This window comes from Nyctereutes procyonoides, unplaced genomic scaffold (assembly GCF_905146905.1).
Source record: "Nyctereutes procyonoides isolate TBG_1078 unplaced genomic scaffold, NYPRO_anot_genome, whole genome shotgun sequence".
Lineage (NCBI taxonomy): Eukaryota > Metazoa > Chordata > Mammalia > Carnivora > Canidae > Nyctereutes > Nyctereutes procyonoides.
This window is the reverse complement of record NW_026575036.1, coordinates 7,212,684-7,233,787: the sequence shown is the minus strand read 5'-3', so window position 1 is coordinate 7,233,787 and position 21,104 is coordinate 7,212,684. Positions and strand designations below refer to the sequence as shown.

At 36.9% G+C, this 21,104-nt stretch overlaps 1 protein-coding gene across 1 annotated transcript in view; it reads left to right on the top strand.

The window, feature by feature from the left end:
- Positions 1-21,104, top strand: part of ST8SIA1 (ST8 alpha-N-acetyl-neuraminide alpha-2,8-sialyltransferase 1) — a 146,946-nt gene that overhangs the window by 91,996 nt on the left and 33,846 nt on the right. The window contains exon 4 of the mRNA XM_055318715.1: positions 7,375-7,467. Within this exon, the coding sequence (XP_055174690.1) occupies positions 7,375-7,467 (93 nt within the window). The remainder of the gene's footprint in view (positions 1-7,374; positions 7,468-21,104) is intronic.

Below are 21,104 nucleotides of genomic sequence, written 5' to 3'. Positions count from 1 at the left end.
AAAGAATTAGAGCTATGTGTACACGCACCTCTGATTTAATTTCCAGAATAGACAATTTTCTTTTTTTTTTAAATTGAACTATAATTAACATATAACATTATATTAGTTTACTCTTACTCCCACCCCATCCCTTCTAGGAACCACCACTCTGTTCTCTCCACTTCTGAATTTTGTTTTGTTTTGTTTGATTCCTGTTTTAGATTCCACATATAAGGGAAATCACACTATTTACCTTTCTCTGTGGATTATTTCACTTACTATAATATCTTCAGAGTCCATTTCCGTTGTGGCAAATAGTGAGATTTCATTCTTTCTTATGACTGAGTAGTATTCCATTGCATATAGACTTCATCTTCTTTATTCATCCATTGATGGACACTCTATGTCTTTTGATTGAAGAATTAGTCCACTTATGTTTAAGGTAATTATGGAAAGGTATGTACTTTTGGCATTTAGTTCATTGTTTTCTGGCTGTTTTATAGTTGTTCCTTGTTTCTTCTTACCTTGCTCTCTTCCCTTAGGGTTTTATGTCTTTCTTCAGTACCTAGTTTAGATTCCATTCTCATAATTTTTTTGTGTATCTCCTCTAGGTTTTTGCTTTGTGGTTACCATGAGGCTTACAGGTCTCAGCCTATTATACCCACTAGTCTATTTTAAGTCGATGTCAAGTTAAGTTTGAACATGTACTAAAATCCTACATTTTTACTCCTCCATCCATGTTTTGTTTTTGATGTCATGTTTTACATACTTTAATTTCATGTATCCTCCAACTAATTATTGTAATTATAGTTATTTTTACTATTTTTATATTTTAACCTTCATGATAACTTTATTATATATTTTCCTTTACCAGTGACATTTTTAGTTTTATATGTTTCCTTGTTCCTAATAGGTTCCCTTCCCTTATGTACTTACTTATTTTTTAAAGATTTTATTTATTTATTCATGAGGAACACAGAGAGAGAGGCAGAGACATAGGCAGAAAGAGAAGTAGGCTCCCTGTGGAAAGCCCAACAGGGGACTTCGATCCCAGGACCCCGGGATCATACCCTGAGCTGAAGGCAGTTGCTCAACCAACTGAGCCACCCAGGCGTCTCTCCCTTCAGTTTAAAGAAGTCCCTTTAACATTGCTTTTAAGGCCAGTTTAGTGGTGGCCTTTTTTTGCTTGTCTGGAAAACTATGTCTCCTACAGTTGACAGTTGAATGATGACCTTGCCAGGTAAAATCTTGATTGCCAGTTTTTGCTTTAGCACTTTGAATGCATCCTACCACTCCCTCTGATCTGCAAGGTTTCTGTTGAAAATCTGCATGTAGTCTTATGGGCATTCCCTTATACGTAACACATTTTTTTTTTCTCTTGCTGCTTTAAGATTCTGTAAGGTTCCATCTTTAATTTTTGACATTTTAATTATAATGTGTTCTGATGTGTGGGTCTCTTTAGGTGGGCTTTCTAAATCTGAATGTCAGTTTCCTCCTTCCCCAGGTTAGGGAAGTTTTCAGCAATTATTTCTTTAAATAAGTTTTCTATCTCTTTCTCTTTTCCTTCTGGTACCCCTATTATGCGTATGTTGATCTGTTTGATATTGTCTCAGAAGTTCCTTAAGCTATCTTCACTTAAGGTTTGTTTTGTTTGTTTTTGCTTCTTTTTTTTTTTTTTTTTTTTTGGTCTTCCTGTTGCTCTGTTTTGATGAGCACTGTCTTGTCTTTCAGGTCACTGATCCTTCCTTCTGTTTAATCTCATCTTCTGTTGAACACCTTTACTGTATTTTTCAGTTTAGTTAGTGTATTCAGCTCTGTGACTTCTGTCTGGTACTTTCTTATATTTTATATCCCTTTGTTGAAGCCTTTCTGTGTTCATCCATACTCTTGAGATTGGTGAGCATCTTTGTGATCATTACTTTGAACATTATCAGGTAAATTACTTATCTCCATTTAATGAAGGTATTTTCCGGGGTTTTATCTTGTTCTTTCCACTGGAGAATGTATCTCTTTTCCTCATTTTGCTTTACTCTCTGTGTCTGTTTCTATGTATAATGTCAAACAGTGTGTCTCCCAGTCTTGAAGGAATGGTCATAGGAAGATGGGGGTGTGTCTTAGTCTGCTGTCTATATCTGACCAGGGAGTGGTAGCCTGCCAGGAACTGTTTCTCTAATTGTTTCAAACTTGTGGGGCCTAGATATATAAGTTCCCCTTGGCTCAGAGACATATGTTTAAGGGGCATCACTTGTGTGTTCTGAATGCACCTGCTGGCTTTGGTGACATGGGTCCACAGGAGAATGCCAGACTGGTGCATGTCTTTCCACAGGCTTTAGGAGGGCAAATGAGTGCTGAGATACTGGCAAACACACTTGCTAAGTTTGGCATTTTGCATCTTTTAAAGGGGAGAATGGGAGCACCATTCTAGGGGAAGCAGCACCAGCAAGGTAGGAGAGTGCAAAAATGCCACATAGCAGCATCTCCATTCCTGGAGAGAGTTCCAGCAGACGCCTGCCCTTCTGGCAGGTGCTTTAAGATTAGCCAATTAATTTCTTTCACAAAAGGTCTAGGTGCTTTTAAACTTACTGTTTTTGTACAGGTACCCAGAGTAAGTGACCTGCACATGAGCCCTTTTAAGATGAAAGTCTCAGCTTCTCACAGTACTTTGAGTCTTCTAGGTGTAAGTCATGGTGGTTTTCTTTCTTTCTTTCTTTCTTTCTTTCTTTCTTTCTTTCTTTCTTTCTTTCTTTCTTTCTTTCTTTCTTTCTTTCTTTCTTCTTTCTTTCTTTCTCTTTCTTTCTTTTTTAAAGATTTTGTTTATTTATTCATGAGAGACACACAGAGAGAGAGAGGCAGAGACATAGGCACAGGGAGAAACAGGCTCCCTCCGGGGAGCCTGATGTAGGACTTAGTCCCAGGACTCCGTGATCATGACCTGAGCCAAAGGGAGATGCTCAACCACTGAGCCACCCAGGTGTCCCCATGCTGGTTTTCAAAGCCAGATGTTTTGGGGCCTTGTCTCCCTGGTGCAGGTCCCAAGGGTTGGGGTGCATGATATGAGGATCAAATACTTTGCTCCTTAGGGATATAATCTGTATTTGTGAGATCCATCCCTGCCATGCCAGTAGTGGGGTTTTTGATGAGACCATGTCTCTGCCTCTTCTACCTTTCTTGATTTGGCCCTTTTATCTTTTTGTTGTGGAGTTGCTATTCAGCTTATTTTGAGGTCTTTTCCAGGGAGAATTATTCTAGAGATAGCCATAGATTTGTTGTATCAATGGAAGGAGGTCAGTTCAGGGTCTTCATGTGCCACCATCTTGAATTCCTGCAAAGAATAGGGCCATTTTCATAACATATTTGAATTTTTAAAAAGCCTCATTTATGGTTTACAATATGGGAGTAATTGTTATAAATTGTTTATAAACTATTCTCATTTGACCATTTTTGGAAATACTTTTTTTTTAAAGATTTTATTTATTCATGAGAGACACAGAGAGGAAGAGATACAGGCAGAGGGGGAAGCAGGCTCCATGCAGGGAGCCCAACATGGGACTCGATTCCAAGTCTCCAGGATCACACCCCAGGCTGCAGGCAGCACTAAACTGCTGCGCCACCAGGGCTGCCCCATTTATGGTTATACTTATAAATGATTGCTTCATACACATTTCGGGGGGCACCTTGAGAAAATTGAGGTAGTTTCATACATTTGAAATTAAACATTTAATGAGTACATATGATTAGAAAGCTGGTAGTACGTCTGCTCTTAGACTATAGGGTGCATGGAGAGTTACAGTGGGAGAACAGATAGAAAGATAGCCTTACCAGCACATAGTGATACATTACATTACAGTTCAAAATGTTCTTCAGTATTAGGATATAACAGTATTGTAATTTTCTTTGCCTAGACATTTTCAAGTACATTTTCTAATGTTAAAAATCTATTTCTTGTTTTTCAAGGTAAACGTTTGCTCTATAATGCAAAATAACACTCTAAAAATAATATAATATTGTTTTTAAAATAATATTAAATTTAAAATAAAATTTACCTGGAAGGACTGTAAGACAGAGGTAACATGATTGCATCCTGAAGATGACTTGGGTGGCTCAGGGATACAAGTGAGGGCAACATAATTTTGGTGCCTTGGAATTATGCTCAAATGTGTGTTTTGCATACTTAAATATGTGTGACACATTAAAGTTTTTATTTAAATTCCAGTTAGTTATCATAAAGTGTAATGCTAGTTTTAGATGTATAATACAGTGATTCGGCACTTCCACAAACACCTGGTGCTCATCATAACAAGTGCCCCTTTCAGTCTTCATCATCTATTCAACCCATCCCCCTATCTGCCTCCCCTCTGGCAACCATCTGTTTGTTCTCTACGGTTAAGAGTCTGATTCCTGGTTTGCCCCCCACCTTTTTCCCTTTACTCATTTGTTTTGTCTTCTGAATTCCACATATGAGTGAAATCATATGGTATTTCTCCTTCTCTGACTGATTTATTTCACCTAGCACAATCCTTTCTAGCTCTATCCATGTCACTGCAAATGGCAAGATTTCATTCTTTTTGATGACTGAGTAATATTCCATTGTGTGTGTGTGTGTGTGTGCGCGCACACACACACATATCACTTCTTTATCCATTCATCAATTATGGACACGTGGGCTGTTTTGATGTTTTGGCTATTATAAGTAATGCTACTATAAACATTGGGGTGCATGTATCCCTTTGAATTTGTGCTTTTGTATTCTTGGGGTAAATACCTAGTTAGTATAATTGCTGGGTCATAGGGTAGCTCTATTTTTAACTTTATGAGGAACCTCCACACTGTTTTCCAGAGTGGCTGCACTAGTTTGTATTCCTACCAACTTTGCAAGGGGGTTCCCCTTTCTCTGCATCTTCACCAACACCTGTTGTTTCTTGTGTTGATTTTAGTCCTTCTGACAGTATGAGGTCATATCTCATTGTAGTTTTGATTTGTAGTTCCCTGATGATGAATGATATGCATAACATTTTAAAAGTAATTTTATGATTTTTTTCTATTTGAAGATTCCTCTTCACCAAGCCCATTCCCCTGCCACCTCTATGTGCCAATTCAAAGAATAGTCATCTGTCATCAATTCTGTGATCACATCCTTTTGGATCATGAGCACAGTTACTAAGACACATTAGCCATTAATATCTGTTAATTGTACCAATAAGGTGATAATGCAAAGTTTGAAACACTTTTACACAATTATGCCTTATTAGAAACAATCTTTTATTAAATTTGCCTTTTATGTAAACCTATGTAGTTATCAACTTAGTAATCAAGGAGCTAAAATTGCAGTGTACTTTTTCTAAAAAAAGAGCTACAAGGAAATGTCACAGATATTTGCACTTGAAGAACTTAAGATAGATATTTACACCAAAATAGAGTGTCATTATTTCCCAGAAATGTATTTATGAAATGTTATCGTAATTGTTTTAGCATTTCCCTGTGTTGATCATCAGTATCCAGAAGTTTTTCTTGAGCTTTTATTGTGTGATAGAAGGTATGAAGGAACTCAGACATATAAGCCAACTTACAAGGAACACATAGAAAAACAAAGTATTTATTCATTAAAACTGACCATTTCATTAATAATGACAAAACAGGTTGATTGCATTCCTCAGCAGTATTTAGAGGTTACGGTTTTGATATAATGTGTTTGATTCTTGAATGTTATGAAGGACCATCAAGATCAAAGCTTCCTTAAGACATAAATGTCCAAATTTTATCTTATGTTTTATCCTGGAAGTCACCATCGTCTTTGCAAAGATCAGTTAAATCACAAGACCATGGTCAGCACCACTGCCGGATGAGCCTGGCTGGTAATGCTTAAGTACGCTCCCTCACGGGGTCCTCAGAAACCACACAGGATATGGTATGACCGTTAGACTATAGACACCTCATGAGGAGGCCCTGTGACTTCGATTCCGCCCCAGCACCTACAATGACCATTGTGTTTTTCTCACTGGGCACCAGCAAATGTCAACAACTGGCTGAGTAATCTGTGGGTAGCTGCCTGAAGAGCCAGTATCTCTTTACCATAGAGCAGATGAAAGGAAGATTCCAAATCAACTGAGACAAATTCCACCCAAGATCCCCTGATGTGGTAGGAGTCACAGGGCAAATACAAGATAACATCAAGGAACTTGAGCTGATCAGCTGAGTGGGTGCATGGAAAATTCCATGTCCTGGGGAAATTTGTAGGGTAAATTTAATAGTTGGAGGAATAGCAGATACCTCAATATTTGTATCTCTTTACCTACAAATAAATGGCATTTTACTTTGTTAAAGTCGTCAAGAGTTAGAGATGCCCTGATGTGGTAGGAGTCAAGTTAGAGCTAGGGGTGGAGAGGAGAAATTAGGACAGAATAATAAAAGAAAACATAATGCAAACTACAGACTCATTTAGGGTCTTCATAAAAAGGATATATTTAATTATAAATATATTTCTGATACATGATGTTTTTGAGTTTTTACTATGTGTGAGGTATCAAGGTAGGGACATTTTATGCATTTCTTACTATAATCTTTACAACAACCTCATTAGAGAGGAAAAGTCATTATCCTCATTTTGTATAATGAGAAAATCAAGGCCAGGCAGATGAATTAACTTGCCTAATGTTCCACTGGCAGAAAGCCATGGGATTTGGATTTGCAGTTGCCATATTTTCCATTGTAAACATTCATAAGACATTGTGGCCAAGGAAAGCAACCAGGGCTGGGGTGGTGTGTGTGGGGGGGGGGCAGTTATTTTTGTCACCAGGAGAACATCACCTGTACTCTTTGCCTTGGCTGAACTGGGACTGTGGAGAATCACTGCATTTATTTAGATAACAAATCACTGTGTTTCACCAGTAGTAAACCTGTATACTTGTATGAGTTGGATTTAGGTGACAGAGTTTGCTCTGAATATACTATTATAATTTAGAATTTGGGAACTGAAAGAAAACCATAGCAAATACAATTCTTCCCTGTGTCTTGAGGTTTCTGGGTATGCAGAGAACACAGCAGGCCCTGTGTCCTTAGAGTACCACACCCTCCTGAGCTCTAGTTTCAAGCCTAATACTTCCTGTCTTACCACCCCAAAAATATTTTGAATGGAATAAATTCATTCTCGTTAATGTCTCCTTTTTAATAGATTGCTTAACTCTCTAGTTGACGTTTTCTTTCTTCTAAAGGAGAACTCGTTTTTATGACTGCGTTTTAAAGATAGTTATAGATGATCATGTAATGACTGTCAAAAGGGAGGAGTGCTGAAAGTGATTATTTGTGAATTGAGCTAGATCTAGTAAAATTCCTATTGGTCTTGATAACAGACTTGATTTAAAAGTTTGCAAATCATTCTAAAATGTTATGTTTCTCCAGATGCAATCTTCCTCCTTTGTCAAGTGAATACACTAAAGATGTTGGATCTAAAAGTCATTTAGTGACAGCTAACCCCAGCATAATCCGGCAAAGGTAAGAGTTTATGACTTCTGTTTGTGAGGAACTAAAGAGGAAGGCCTTTGAAGTATTTAACATCTTAAGGCAGGGAACATAATTTAGTTTGAGAAACAAAGAAGAAAACCATCTGGACAGGCAGGAAGGATGAAGGAGGGAATTGTAAATAAACGAAGGAGGATTGTGGGAATCTAAACACTATTTTATGCTTCTTCTGGGATTCTGTTTCTTGCCTTTAGAAATGGTATAAATAACATGAGAATCAATTGTTTTGCTCATAGAAGCAATATAAGAGCTTGCTTACTCATTCTTACTACTGTGTCACTTATTGGCGTTAGTCCCAACTCATTGATTGGCATTGATTGGTGAACTGAACTAATATTAATGTTTTGTTAAAGAATAAAAACAAGAAATGATCCATCTACTGCATATGTATGCGGGACAATAGCAAAATTGTCAGACTATATGGGAATGTATGATCATATGATGATATTACATTACATTATATTGCATTCAATAAGGTTTGGGAAAGCAGATGGAAAATTCTTGCTCCCAAATGAATTCTGGAGATCTTAGACAGCTGCTGTGGAAGCTTTTGGGGGTTGGACTCCAGTTGACAAAGCCCATCAGTAAACTATTGGCTGTTTCTCCAAGGATTGTTCATTGTAGAGAATGACTCAATCTCTGTGAAAAGAGGAGTCATCGGCTTATGCTCTTCTGCATAGCTAGCAATTAGCACTGAAATACCCAGATGTTGTAGGCTTAGGCACTTGTCATCTAGGGGAGTCTTATCCAAGTGACTAGCACATGTGTGTCACTTTATAAGCAATGCTGCATTGCTTGTTTTGGTTCACAAGTAAGCATTCCCATATAATAGATGTCTAGAAATGCAACCAAACCATTTTTAATTTTGATAGATACTGTGAAATCACCTTTCCAAAATGTACCATTTACTTTCTCTTTTGTAAAGGATAAGACTGCCTATTTCTCAATACTAAAAACAACATCATGTACAAATTTAATCTTAAATTTTTGGCAATTTGTTGGGTGAGAGATGATATATTATTTTTTACTTAATACACATTTTTTTTTTTGCTGAAAATAGCAAGGGCTATTTTCTCTGTGAATTGCCTGCTTGCATTTTTTGTTCATTTGTGCAATTTTTCTTTTTCTTAAGATTTTATTTATTTGAGAGAGAGAGCAGGAGCAAGGGTGGAGGGGGGTGCAGAGGGAGAGGGAAAAGCAGACTTACCGCTAAGCAGGGAGCCCAATGTGGGATTCTATCTTAGGACCCTGAGATCATGACCTGAGTCCAAGGCAGGCACTTGACCCACTGTACCATCCACACGCCCCATGCTATTTTCCTTCTTAAATACTTTCTAAAAAGTATTTTCCTGTTGATTTATAGGAACTGTTTATGTTATAGGTGTTAACTGTTTATATTATAGATATATTTGCTATATATGTAGCAAGTATTTTCTTCCAGCCTATCATAGATCTTTTAACTTAGACCCTTTCAAAATGTAATATGTTTTATGAAATGAAATTTGTAGTCTTTTCCTTTATGGCTTCTTTAAAAGAAAACCAACTCTTTTTATGGATGATCTTCCTTACCCACATCCCTTCCATTGAAAAAATATTGTCCTGTATGTTTCTAGTGCATTTATAGTTTCATTTTTTTATTTAAGAAATTTAATCCATGTAAATATTTATTTTTAAAACAATAGCTTTATTGTTTTCAACAAAAATAAATATATATAGGAGGCACACATAATTATAGTAGCAAAAATAAGGTTTTGAGAAATTAACGTTTATCAATATATTTAAAAGAAATTCTCAGCAAGGAGCTTTGCTATAGCCTTTGCTAGGCTATATGTTTAGAGTGCATTCTTTAAAAAAATACAGCTTTATTGAGGTATAATTAAATTACAAAAACCCATATGTTTAATGTACATATAGTTTGGTAAGTTTGAGCATATACAGACACCATGATACTACTACCACCTTGAGTAGATATCTCTATCACCTCCAGCAGTTTCCCTGTTTGTGTGTGTGTGTGTGTGTGTGTGTAGTAAGAATGTGTAACATGAGATCTGCCTTCTTTACAAATTGTTCAGTGGATATAATAAGTGCATTCTTTTTGGCAGCACGCAGAACAGACATTGTTTAGGGTGAAACACACAGTTAGAAAGGGCTTTGCAGGAAGTCACACTTATCTTCTGATTGCGTTTTTATAGGCTAGGAAAAGAGAGGCTGTTCTAAGATGGCAGGAGAGTATACTGAGTCTTCAAACCCATTGCTATTTTTCTCTTCCTTTCTTGGCTGGATTTTGGACTCGGGTAACCGCAAAGATCTATCTGTTCATGGGTTTATCCTTAATCATCATACTGCCTCTGTTGGCCCTCAAACATTTTTGTTCAAATACCCTTTAAAAATATTTTTAAAATCTGGGGCCCCTGGGTGGCTCAGTCGCTTGAGCATCCAACTCTTGATTTTGGCTCAGGTCATGATCCCAGGGTCATGAGATCAAGCTCCACATCGAGCTCCAGGTTCAGTGTGGAGTCTCTCTCCCTCTGCCTCTGCTCCATCCCCTGCTTGCACACTCTCTTTCTCCCTATTAAATAAATAAATAAAATCTTTTTTAAAAAAGGTACTTTAAAAATCCATCATTATTTCCTTGATCATTTTTAAGTTATCTATTTTTTTTGGCATAAGCTTCAGTTGTTACCAGGTATGTACTTTCAGTGTATTTTATATTGTGCATATGCTTTAAATAAGTATTGCCAAAATCTCAAAAGTGCATATTTAGCTCTCGGGTTGTTATATAGCCTCATAACGAAGTCAGTGTTGTTTGTCAAAGTAATTCATAAGTTGAGCTGACTTTCTGTAAGAAAAAGGCTAACCACCTTTTAATTTGAGTAAGTGTTGAAATGTAACCCATATAATCATTTTACTTCTGAATTCTAATTATTTAACGTATAAGTAGGGTATGGGAGCTGCCATGAGTTTATCCCTGGATAAAATGAGGTATAACCTCTTTGTATTTCTTATAAGGATCTTTTTGCTTTTTCTCAAGGGATACTTTCTCAGAAACTGTATCCTGGAAATGTTTCGTTGCTGGCCTGCATTGTTTTTACTCTCTGGGAAAATGGGTTGTTGTAACAGTTGAGTTGATAGGAGGTGGAGGAGAGAAAATTAGGAAAGTAGAGTCTGGAAAAGAGAGAGTTGCCTAGACTGTCAAATTAGTCTTGAGCAAGTAAGTTTTAGAAAAGTATATAAGTGGAAATTGAGGATTTGGAAGTTTTGGGGGGAAGAGGAAGATAACATAAGAACTTCATAAGAACAATGTTCCCAAGGTGCTCATTCAGCAAATACTTTTTGAAATCTGCTCTGGGACAGGGAATACTAACTTGAATGAGAGGTGACTAAAGATCACACCCTGAGGTTGCACACACAGTAAGCAGATATTCCCGTGGTCCTACTGAATGGTCTGTATTGGGATCTTAGGGGTTTCCTGAACCACTTCTGAAATTTATAGAAAATTTTCTTGTATGTGCACATATTTTTTTTATCAGATTTTCCATGGGTTCTATTACTCACAAATGTTTAAAATTTACTGACTGAGCCTGAGTCATCCTACAGTAGCATGGTGTAACACTAGAGATGAAAGTTCTCCAAGCTTGTTTTAAAAGAGTTTTTCAGTAGAAGAGTTGAAAACTCAATGAGCCATTTGCCCATAACAGAAGTTCAGTATATATTGGAGCAAATGATTGTTAAAGATAAAAACTGAAACTTAATCGATTGTCCTGTTATGACATTAATAGTTCATTTTTAAACTTTGAAGCTCCAACTTGGGAAGTGATTATTTGCTGCCGCTAGCAAAAAGCAGCAAGATTCTGAGTATGTGTGTGTTTGCATGTAAGATATTAGAGGTGATAGTATAGGTGTGAGCAGCTGGAGGTCAAGAATGTTTCATATGTGCTCTTGAGACTGCAGCATGTTGTTTGGCATATAAGACATGCAGACTAAATGTTTATGGAATGAATGAATAAGTGGATATATATATATATTTTAAAATCTTCTTTAAATCAAATTTTACAAACCAAATTTTGAATGTCATTTGAATTGTCTTATAAAAGGAGTTTTTTTTTGGTGTCAGTTAAAAATATTTATGATCTTAAGATGAGAAGATGAATTTTTTAGTAACATATTTTTAAATAGTATTAGTTGAATACTTAGCTGGGAAGACTTATTTACTCTTTTTAATTTTTTATTTATTTTTATTTTCATTTTTTTCTAAGATTTCATTTACTTATTCATGAGTATGAATGTAGGACTCAATCCTGGGACTGTGGGATCAGGCCCTAAGCTGAAGGCAGATGCTCAACTGCTGAGCTACCCAGGTACCCAGGTATCCCTCTTTTTTTTTTTTTTTAAGTTGACATGAATTAGGAAACAAAAACATTTTCAGAACAAATGGAGTATAAATCAATGATGGAGTTAACATTTTAAAATTTGTAACGCATAACATTTAATTAATTAGGAGGACTTGATACGAAACTCCAGGATTTATGTTGAGATTCTTAATATCAAATAGGGCCTGAGTAATCTCTGCCTCTGCAAATGGAAGAGACTTCATCCAATGGTTATTTCCTCTGATTCTGCTAAAGGCAATTTGGAGTGCAGTGATATTAGCAGAGAGGACAATTATTTATTTTATTTATGTACTTTAAAAGAATAATTTGAGCATTGAGGAAAATAACTTTGATCTAAAGAAGATTATAGCAGTTTCTCTTTAAAATTTTATATGACTCATGTCTCAGACTGTGTTCCTAAAACTTCCATATCTGTTCTGTTGGATGACTTCTTTTTTCTTTTCTCTCCAAACTCAGAGCAGCTTATCAGTGTTTGCATCAAGGCTTGGCAGTCACTGATAACCATTCAGTCGAACGTCTGTCATGATAGAATTAAAAAGCAGATACTAAAACTGGAACTAGAGAGAGCAAGTAGAAGATAAAGAAGAGATGCCTCTAAAAAGATACAGATCTTCATGAAATTTGTGACTGAGAGGCGATATTACACAGTAGTGAAGAACACAAGTTTGGCTTTAAACAGATTTGTGTTCAAATTCTGGTGCCAGTACTAATGGGTGCTTCTGCTTACTGGCTATGTAATGTTAGTTTCTTAACCTCCCATCTGTCAAGTGAGAAAAAAAAATTGTCTTGAGGATTGCTGAGAGATATAAATGAGATAATATAACTATGTCCAGTAGAAACTGTTCTGACTAATATCTAGCAGAGCTACGCAAGAGGACTCTCTTGTTGAAATGCATTTTCTTGGATAAAACATATTTTCAAATGTATTATTGGGCTCATCAAATTTAAGGAATCTCCAAGAGTATCTGCACATTTCTCCCCAAACAAAAACTCCTACAAAACACAAAATCAGGGAACTAGAATCAATTAGGAGATATAAAACTCTGATCTCAATGCTAAGAGCTGAAGACCAAGCCCGGGACTTATCTTACTAAAAATGTGTGTCCATATTAAGCCCTGATATGGGACCTAATGTCCTATGTCATTAGCATCCCCTGGTTTCCAACAGAAGCACAAACTTCTTCTGGAGGAAAATTCTCAGAATTCCTCTATATCACTTTCAAACAAATAAAAGCTCATAAGCAAAAACTGAAATGCAAACAAACCACTAACATTGAGAGTCCTTAGAGACAAAAAGCAAATGAAAAATTACAGATTTTTGTGGATGTCATCCTGGCATCCACAAATGCCTGAAGATATTCTGGAATTGTCAGATGCAGTATATAACCAAGTATGAAATTTTTATAGAAAAAAATAAGTCAATAAGAGAATATCAAAATTAACTAGGTAACCTTGAGCAAGAACTGAGTAGAGCTTTTACAAATGGAAAATGATTGTTGAAATGAACACACATCAGATTAGACCTAGCCGAAGGAGAATTGGTGAGCTAGAGTAGAGGATATAGAAAATATGGAAGGAGGATAACAAAACATGGAGGATAGAATGAGAAGAATTACATTAGAGTAGAATTGTGAAATTATAAAATAGAGGTAAAGGTTGAGATCTCTTAAACTTAAATAATAACATAATCCATAAATATAGGAAACATGAAGCATCAAAGTCAATTAAATTTAAAAAAATGCAAACCTAAACCATTTTAGTGAAACTAAAGATAAGAAGCTATAAGAAGCGGCCAGGGAAAAGACAGATCTGTCTGAGAAAAGACAAATGACCTGCAAAAGAATGATAATTAATTAAAAAGCAGACTTCTTCCAACAGTAAAAATGGAAATCAGAAAGCAGTGGAAAAGTACCTTCTAAGTCCTGAGAGAAGAAATGATTGACATAGAGATGTATACTCAGCAAGTTATTTTTCAAAATAAAAAACATTTTCTGAAAAACAGACATGGAGAGTATTCATCACCAATAGACTTTCACTGAAAGAAATTCTAAAGAATGTATCTTAGGAAAAAAGAATGTTACTTCAGAAGGGAAAGCTGGGATGCAAAGAACTTGGTAGGTGTCTAAACAAATCTAAACATACCTCATGTGCATAAAATAATAATGCATTACCTTTATGCATGATTTTGATTTGTAGTGTCTAAACAAAAAGCACAACTAAAGTCCTGAAAAATTACATCACCTAAATTGAGAGGGGGAGATCAGTGTTTTAAAACTCTTATTTCAGTTATTCATTGCACAATAACACACCCAACAACAATTATTTCTGTTTTACAGTTTTTGTGGGTCAGAAGTTCAGGAAGAACTAGGCTGAGCAGATCTGGCTCATGACCTCTCACCCTGTGGCTGGAGTTGAAATGGCAAAGTATTGGAGCAGTGAGGGTCTATCTCCTTCCCCATGTGCTCTTAGGGCCCTCTATGTGGTCTCTCCCTGTGGGCTGGTTTGGGCACTTTCACAGATGGACTCTTTACATGGTATCTGGCTTCCCCCAAAGCTAGTATCCGAAGAGAGAACAAAGTGGAAGTGCGTGGCATTTTTATAACCTCACGTTGGAAGTGACTTCATATTTCCTTCATACTCGGTGTGTCAGTTCCATCATATTTTGTTGTTTCAAGCAATCACACAGGCCCACTACACAGGTTCAAGGAGAAAGAGTTCTAGCATAGATCCACGTCTTGTTAGGAAGAGTATCAAAGTCACATTGTTAGAAGAGTAGTATGTATGACAGGAGATATGGTCATGGTCATCTTTAGAAAATGTAATCTGCCACAGTCTGCCCTTAGGCCAAACAATTCATCTCCCTTGAACTTTCAAAATAAACTCAGCTGCTCCCTGAAGATCCTCCAGGACTTATCCCATGACAGCATCGACTTAAAGTCCCCGGATCTCCATAAAGTTGAAAGAAATAGCAACAACAGCAAAAAACCAGAAAAACATAACCTAAAACCAAAAATACAACAGAGGGGATTTAAAAAGCCAGCTTTCATTTTTTTAAATGTTTAAGTGGATTCTTTGAAAAGGTAGTAAATAAAAATTATTTTAAAATAGGCTTTTCATTATTTTCCTACAAACCTGCTCTAAAAACAAAGTAAATACTCCTAGTGTATACAAATATATGTATCGTGTAATGGAGAATTTGAAAACAATGACACTCTTAAAACATATAAAAATATATCTGTCGTTTTGTAACTTATAGTATGTCTGTACTGATGGAATAGTATGTAAAGATACTTTGAAGTAAAGTTCATGAATAATTTTAATAAATGGCAAAATGCTCATGTTATAGTATTAAGTGAAAAAATAAGTACATAAATGTGTATGCTTCAATCATAAATATAAAATTATTTACATAGAAAACCTCTAAGGAAATGAATCAACATTTTCCAAATTTGCTGCAAAATTTTATAATAGGAGAAAATCATCAAAAAAACAAGCTTTGTTATTTGATATTTTCTCCTAATAAGAGCTCTTTTTGACAATACAGCAGCCCTGTGAATTAGAGAGGCAGACTACATGTATAAAACCCCAACTGTGTGTGTGTGTGTGTTTTCCTGTCCCTCCAGATCTAAGTGAGATTAGCTTAGACCTCACATTTTGTGTTCTGAATTTAGAAGGTCACCATATTCTCTGATCTTTCTAGTGATATTGTTCTGGGAGCAATGGAGGTGAGTGTGGCACCAGCAACCCTGACACAAAATGGTTATTATATCAGTGTCCATTTATTTCCTTTCCCCTTTTTTCCCCTCCATCATCTCCTAATCCTTAGCATTAAATGGCAGGTCAGAGCAAATATTGCTCTAAAAGCATTAGTTCATGATTAGTAAATAGATATTGGGGTAGCCTAAATTCTCCTGGTAATTTCATGCAGATCCATTGAGAATGGGTTGCATCCCAGTGATAAAACATTAGGGGGTGGACTCAGCAAGAATTCCAGTTTAAGAGTCTTTACCCGGGATTTATAGCAACAGCACCGTAACAAAAATTTGTACCTGCTCCTCCTCAACCTTCTTTTTAATATGTACTTTAGTTGCATATTTTTCATAATCAGCAGAATGTCAGTGAGTTCCAGTTAGAGTGGAAGGAAAGGAAAAAGTGAAGGCAGATTTCTGGAAACCAATAGGGTGGCATTGGTTGTGTGATCTAAGATAAATTTCTCAACCATTCTGCATATAGCATGGCAGGAAAAATGTTAACAGTTGGCACCAGAATTTTGTTTAGCAAGTGTGCTGTCTGTGTATGGGACTCTTTCTTGCTAATTTCAGCTAGGGAGACACTCAAGGGCATGGTGTTGATTCCAGAGTTGAATGTGAGTAGTAGAAAAGTATAGAAGCATTGGGATGAGCCAAAAGAGAGGAGATAAGCAATAAAGAAGAGCTAGAGAAGGGAAAGGTGGTGAAGGAGCAGGAGAGAAATCTTTGGGAACCTTAGCCAGGTTGGCTAGAAAAGAACTGAAATATCTAAAATCAGTTGTAAACGGTTTTTCTGGAACCTGTGTGTTCTGATATTATTTCCCTGTGACCTCCCTCTCACCTTCTCTTATTCTTCACAGTTCTAATATATCCAGGCATTTTTATATATGATATCTCTGTGTGTGTGTGTGTGTGGTGGAGGGATTGTTTAATCTGGGATCCGTATGGTCTGGGCTCTTAGGAGCAGGATAATGGCACTTAGGAGCAGGAGGGCCTTGAAATGTAATTCTACCAGGACTATTCAGATTGAAATCCTGGGTGTGCTGCACTTGGGCTGATTGCATGGCCCTTTTGGAATGTGGAGACACCCTCTCGACTCACAAAGATATTTCATTAGAGCTAAGGCATTTGTACCCCAGCTTAACTGTGGGAGGCAACCTTAAATGTAAAGTCTGAAACTGGCTAATTATCTTACCAATCTGTATGTGCTAAGAGCTTCTTTGGGCAAGATGATGGGGGTCCATCTGTGAATGATTGCATTTCATAGAGTTCATTCTGTATGCAGTGATTTCAGATTGTTCAGCTATTAATGAACTTCACTGATATCTTCACCAAAAAGGGTAAGATAGTAGTAATCATTAGTATGTATATGAACATTTCTGTAGTCTCTGAAAATTATTTTATCATTAAACTTTTATTTGTAATTAATTTTGCTGGAGCATATGAACCATGTGGATTAAAAAGAATATAGTTTTAGAAATTATTAATTATAACTGTCTTTGATTATATCTTGGTTAAAATCATGTTATATGTTCTTATTGAAAAAATTTGCTTTTCAACTTAAATTATGTGTCTCTAGAAGTTTCTATGACTAAATCAGTTTAATTAATTAATTTATTTATTTATTAAAGATTTTATTTATTTATTCATGAGAGACACAGAGGGGCGGGGGAGGCAGAGACACAGGCAGAAGGAGAAGCAAGCTCCATGCAGGGAGCCCAGTGTGGGACTTGATCCCGGGCCTCCAGGATCATGCCCTGGGCCAAAGGCAGGCACTAAACCACTGAGCCACCCAGGGATCCCCTAAATCGCTTTAATATAATAGAAGGATTATGTTTTTAATCAAAGCTTTGGTGTTTGGCTGATCTATAAATCATGATATGCATTTTGACTTTAGTTTCCATTATTAGCTCTCATATCTGGAGCTCTGTGTGACACAGTGACACACACCTGCACACATAGCAATAACCAAGGAGGAAAGCATCTTAAAAATCAGAGTTGGTATAAATTATGGACCAGGGCAGAATATAAATTGATAGGACAGATGGCATATTTGATAAATTACTATTGCAAGTACTAATGAAGGGGATGTAGAAGGTAGGATTGCCCATAAAACAAAATAATGTAATTTATTGATTACGAGATGTACAATTTTTTATATTTTAGTATCTATGAGATGTAGCTGCCTTTTGTAGCCTCTGTTACCAGTAGAGGCTGAAGCATAGTTGAAACCGCCTGAGCAGAGAGGACCTTGGTCAAAGCTCCTCCTGTCCTGTCATCTTCATTGATGTTTGTGCATCATTGGTACTGCACATACTGATTTTGATTGGCATTTATTTTTTTTTATTTTTTTAAAGATTTTATTTATTTATTCATGAGAGACATAGAGAGAGAGGCAGAGACATAGGCAGAGGGAGAAGCAGATTCCTCGCGGGGAGCCCAATGTGGGAATTGATCCCAGGACTCCAGGACCACACTCTCTGAGCCAAAGGCAGACACTCAGCCGCTGAGCCACCCAGGTGTCCCTTTGATTGGCATTTAAAATATCTCTGAAAAGATGGAATATCTATTGTTTATTTTAAAAAAATGGAAACTCCTTGATTTGTAAGCAAATTATTATTTCAGAGAAGTGATGGAAATAATTCTGTATTTTCTTGCAAAGCAGCAAAATAAGAGGGAAAAAAATTCCCACAAGTAGGTGCAACTGTGTTAGAAAGTAGTTACTAAGCCAGATGCAAAATGATTCTGTATATCACATGCCAAAGGGTGCAAGGGAAAGCAGAAAAAAAATCTCTCAGTTCCCCCGAATGGAGGAAACAGGTCCAAACGAATAGAAGATACTGCAGGATGATCCATAGCACTGTAGTAAAAACATGCAGTCCTAGTTTCTTTGGCAGTGCTCTTCTTTTCTGTATTATTGGAAAATAATATGATAGCATCTTATATGTGATAAAATATAATGTCCTTTAAATAAATGATACCTTCCAGTTACTTGGAAATTCAAATGAGTAGAGAGGAGAGAAAAGAATCGCCCTTTGGAGAGAGTGAGCCACATAAAAAGGAAAATATGAAGCCGTGCAAAACCATGGGGCACATAAACCGGCCCAAGGAGAGGCAGTGGGGAGGTATTCACGTTGTCCTGATCTTTCAGCGAGAACATTTGTGACAGACAACTTAAAAGATGTGCTTCACTCAGAGATGAAGTGACAGACTTGCCCTGAACCTAGGTCTTTGGACTCTTTTCTTGGGAAGTAGTTGGAGATACCACCTATAGGGGTTTATAGTTGGAATCACAGCTTAGAGAGTTCTGAATAGGAGAGAAGAGAAAGACTCTTAAGAGGCCCATAAATGACTTTACCATTTATTAAAAGGGAAAGGGAGGATTTATTGATTTAGAAATAATTGGGTGAAACTCCTGGTGAGGAAAAAAAGAAAAAAGTAATTTCTGACTTCCTAACACTGTATCACAAAGCTTCTGCCGGCAACAGGAGGTATAAAAGAGTAACAGAATACATGTTCAATAAATGTTAAAAAAAAAAAAAAAAAACACCGCAGGAAGCCGCAAGATTACTACTTAAACATGATGAACCAGCAGGAAAAAAGACCACAGGCCACTACAAGTTAATATAGGAAGCCTTTTTATGAAGATGTAATTCAGAGTACCTCCTATTTCCAGTTGTTTTTTGGAGCTGTGGAAAACAGAGGCAGCCCATCACAAAATAATTGCTTGTAGTAGCAGCTCTAACTAACCTCCAACCATTTCCCATCCGGATAAAAGGCAACTCCTTGTTTCCCGGATAAATTGTGATTACCCCTTACCGGGTTCTCTGCTTCTGTTATCCTCTACGCATTTATAGTAAGTCTCACAGCTAAATTATCTTGGGACATTTTTAGGTTCTTCAAATTACTTTCCTTCAGATGAGGCCAAGTCATCATCCTCTCTTTCAAGCCACCTCTCCAAAGCCATGGGGCTCCTTCGCTTTTCTAGAATTTTCTAGAATGGCTCATGCCATTTCTTCACTGGTGTGAACCCCCACGCTAAGATTCTTGGTGACCACATGAGGCTTGTGAGCCACACTCTCTGCTTGGTGTCCTTTTTTCTTCATATTGGAATAGTTTCTGCTCTCTACTACTGCCATCTCCTCTTGTTAGACGTGTTTACAATGCAAAGAGAGGGCAGTTGGCTAGTTCGTCCTTATACCACCAAGAATTGCCCACCAATGGATGAGCAGCCCCACAGCATTTCTCAGGTCCATCCAGTTGCCCACTTCCAGATGACTGTATCGTGTCTTCCCCTTTGTCAAACCTTCAACACCTCCTCCTCATCCATCTCCTCCAGGTAATAACCTTGCTTTCTACTTCCCTCAGAAAACAGAAGTGATAACAAAGATAACAAAGGTGGCCTGCTTTCATCCCAGAATCCCAGTTCCCCCTGTGAATACAAGTACTTGTCTTGTTTCTTTTTTCCCTTTTAAATGTGCTTCTTTGTAGTAAAACTTTCCAAATCTTAGCCCATTGTTTAAATGGCATTCAGTCGTATCAACAATAAATTTCAGTCCTGGAATCTTATATGTTCTAATATTTACCTGATGCAAGATTGTTAACCTAGAATCTTTTTTTACCATCATTTTAAGAATTCCCTTCACCTTTTACCTATATTGGATCTCCTAATTCACATAACCTCTATCGTGTTTCTTGGATTATTTTTTCATTTTGGTGGTGCCCATTCTCCCATAGCTTCCCAGGGAAAGGTACAAGGGAACTGAAAGTTTTGGCACCTTGCATGTCTGAAATTATCTTTATTCTACTCTCATACTTGATTGGTATTTTTGCTAGGATTTTATTTCAGTTTGGAAATCTTTTTTTTTTTTTTAAGATTTTTTAAAAAAGATTTTATTTATTTATCCATAGAGACACAGAGAAAGAGGCAGAGGCATAGGCAGAGGGAGAAGCAGGCTCCCTGTGGGGATCCCAATGTGGGCCTTGATCTGGGACCTGGGATCACACCATGAGCTGAAGGCAAATGTTCAACCATTGAGCCACCCAGACGTCCTAGGAAATCCTTTTAGCATTTTTGAGTCGGTGTTTTCTAGATCCCAGTGTTGTTTTGGGAAAATGGATGTCATTCTGATTTCTGATCTTTTGTGTGTGACTTGGATTTCTACTTGTCCCTGCATTCCAAACTGGTCCCTTCACACCCACTCCCATATCCCCTCAGCCCCTTACATCAGTATTTTGAAATTTCCTAACAATGTACATCATTATTGGCCTGATTTATTCATTGTTCTGGTATTCAGTGGATCTTTTCAATCTGCAAGTTCATGTCTTCTCACTTTGGAAAAAGTACTTAAGCTGTTCCCTGAACTTCACATTGTCAACGGCTGTGGTCAATTGTCAGTTCTCACCTTACTTTGCCTGTTAGCATCACATGATATATTTGATCTTTCTCCCTTTCTGAATTCACATTTCT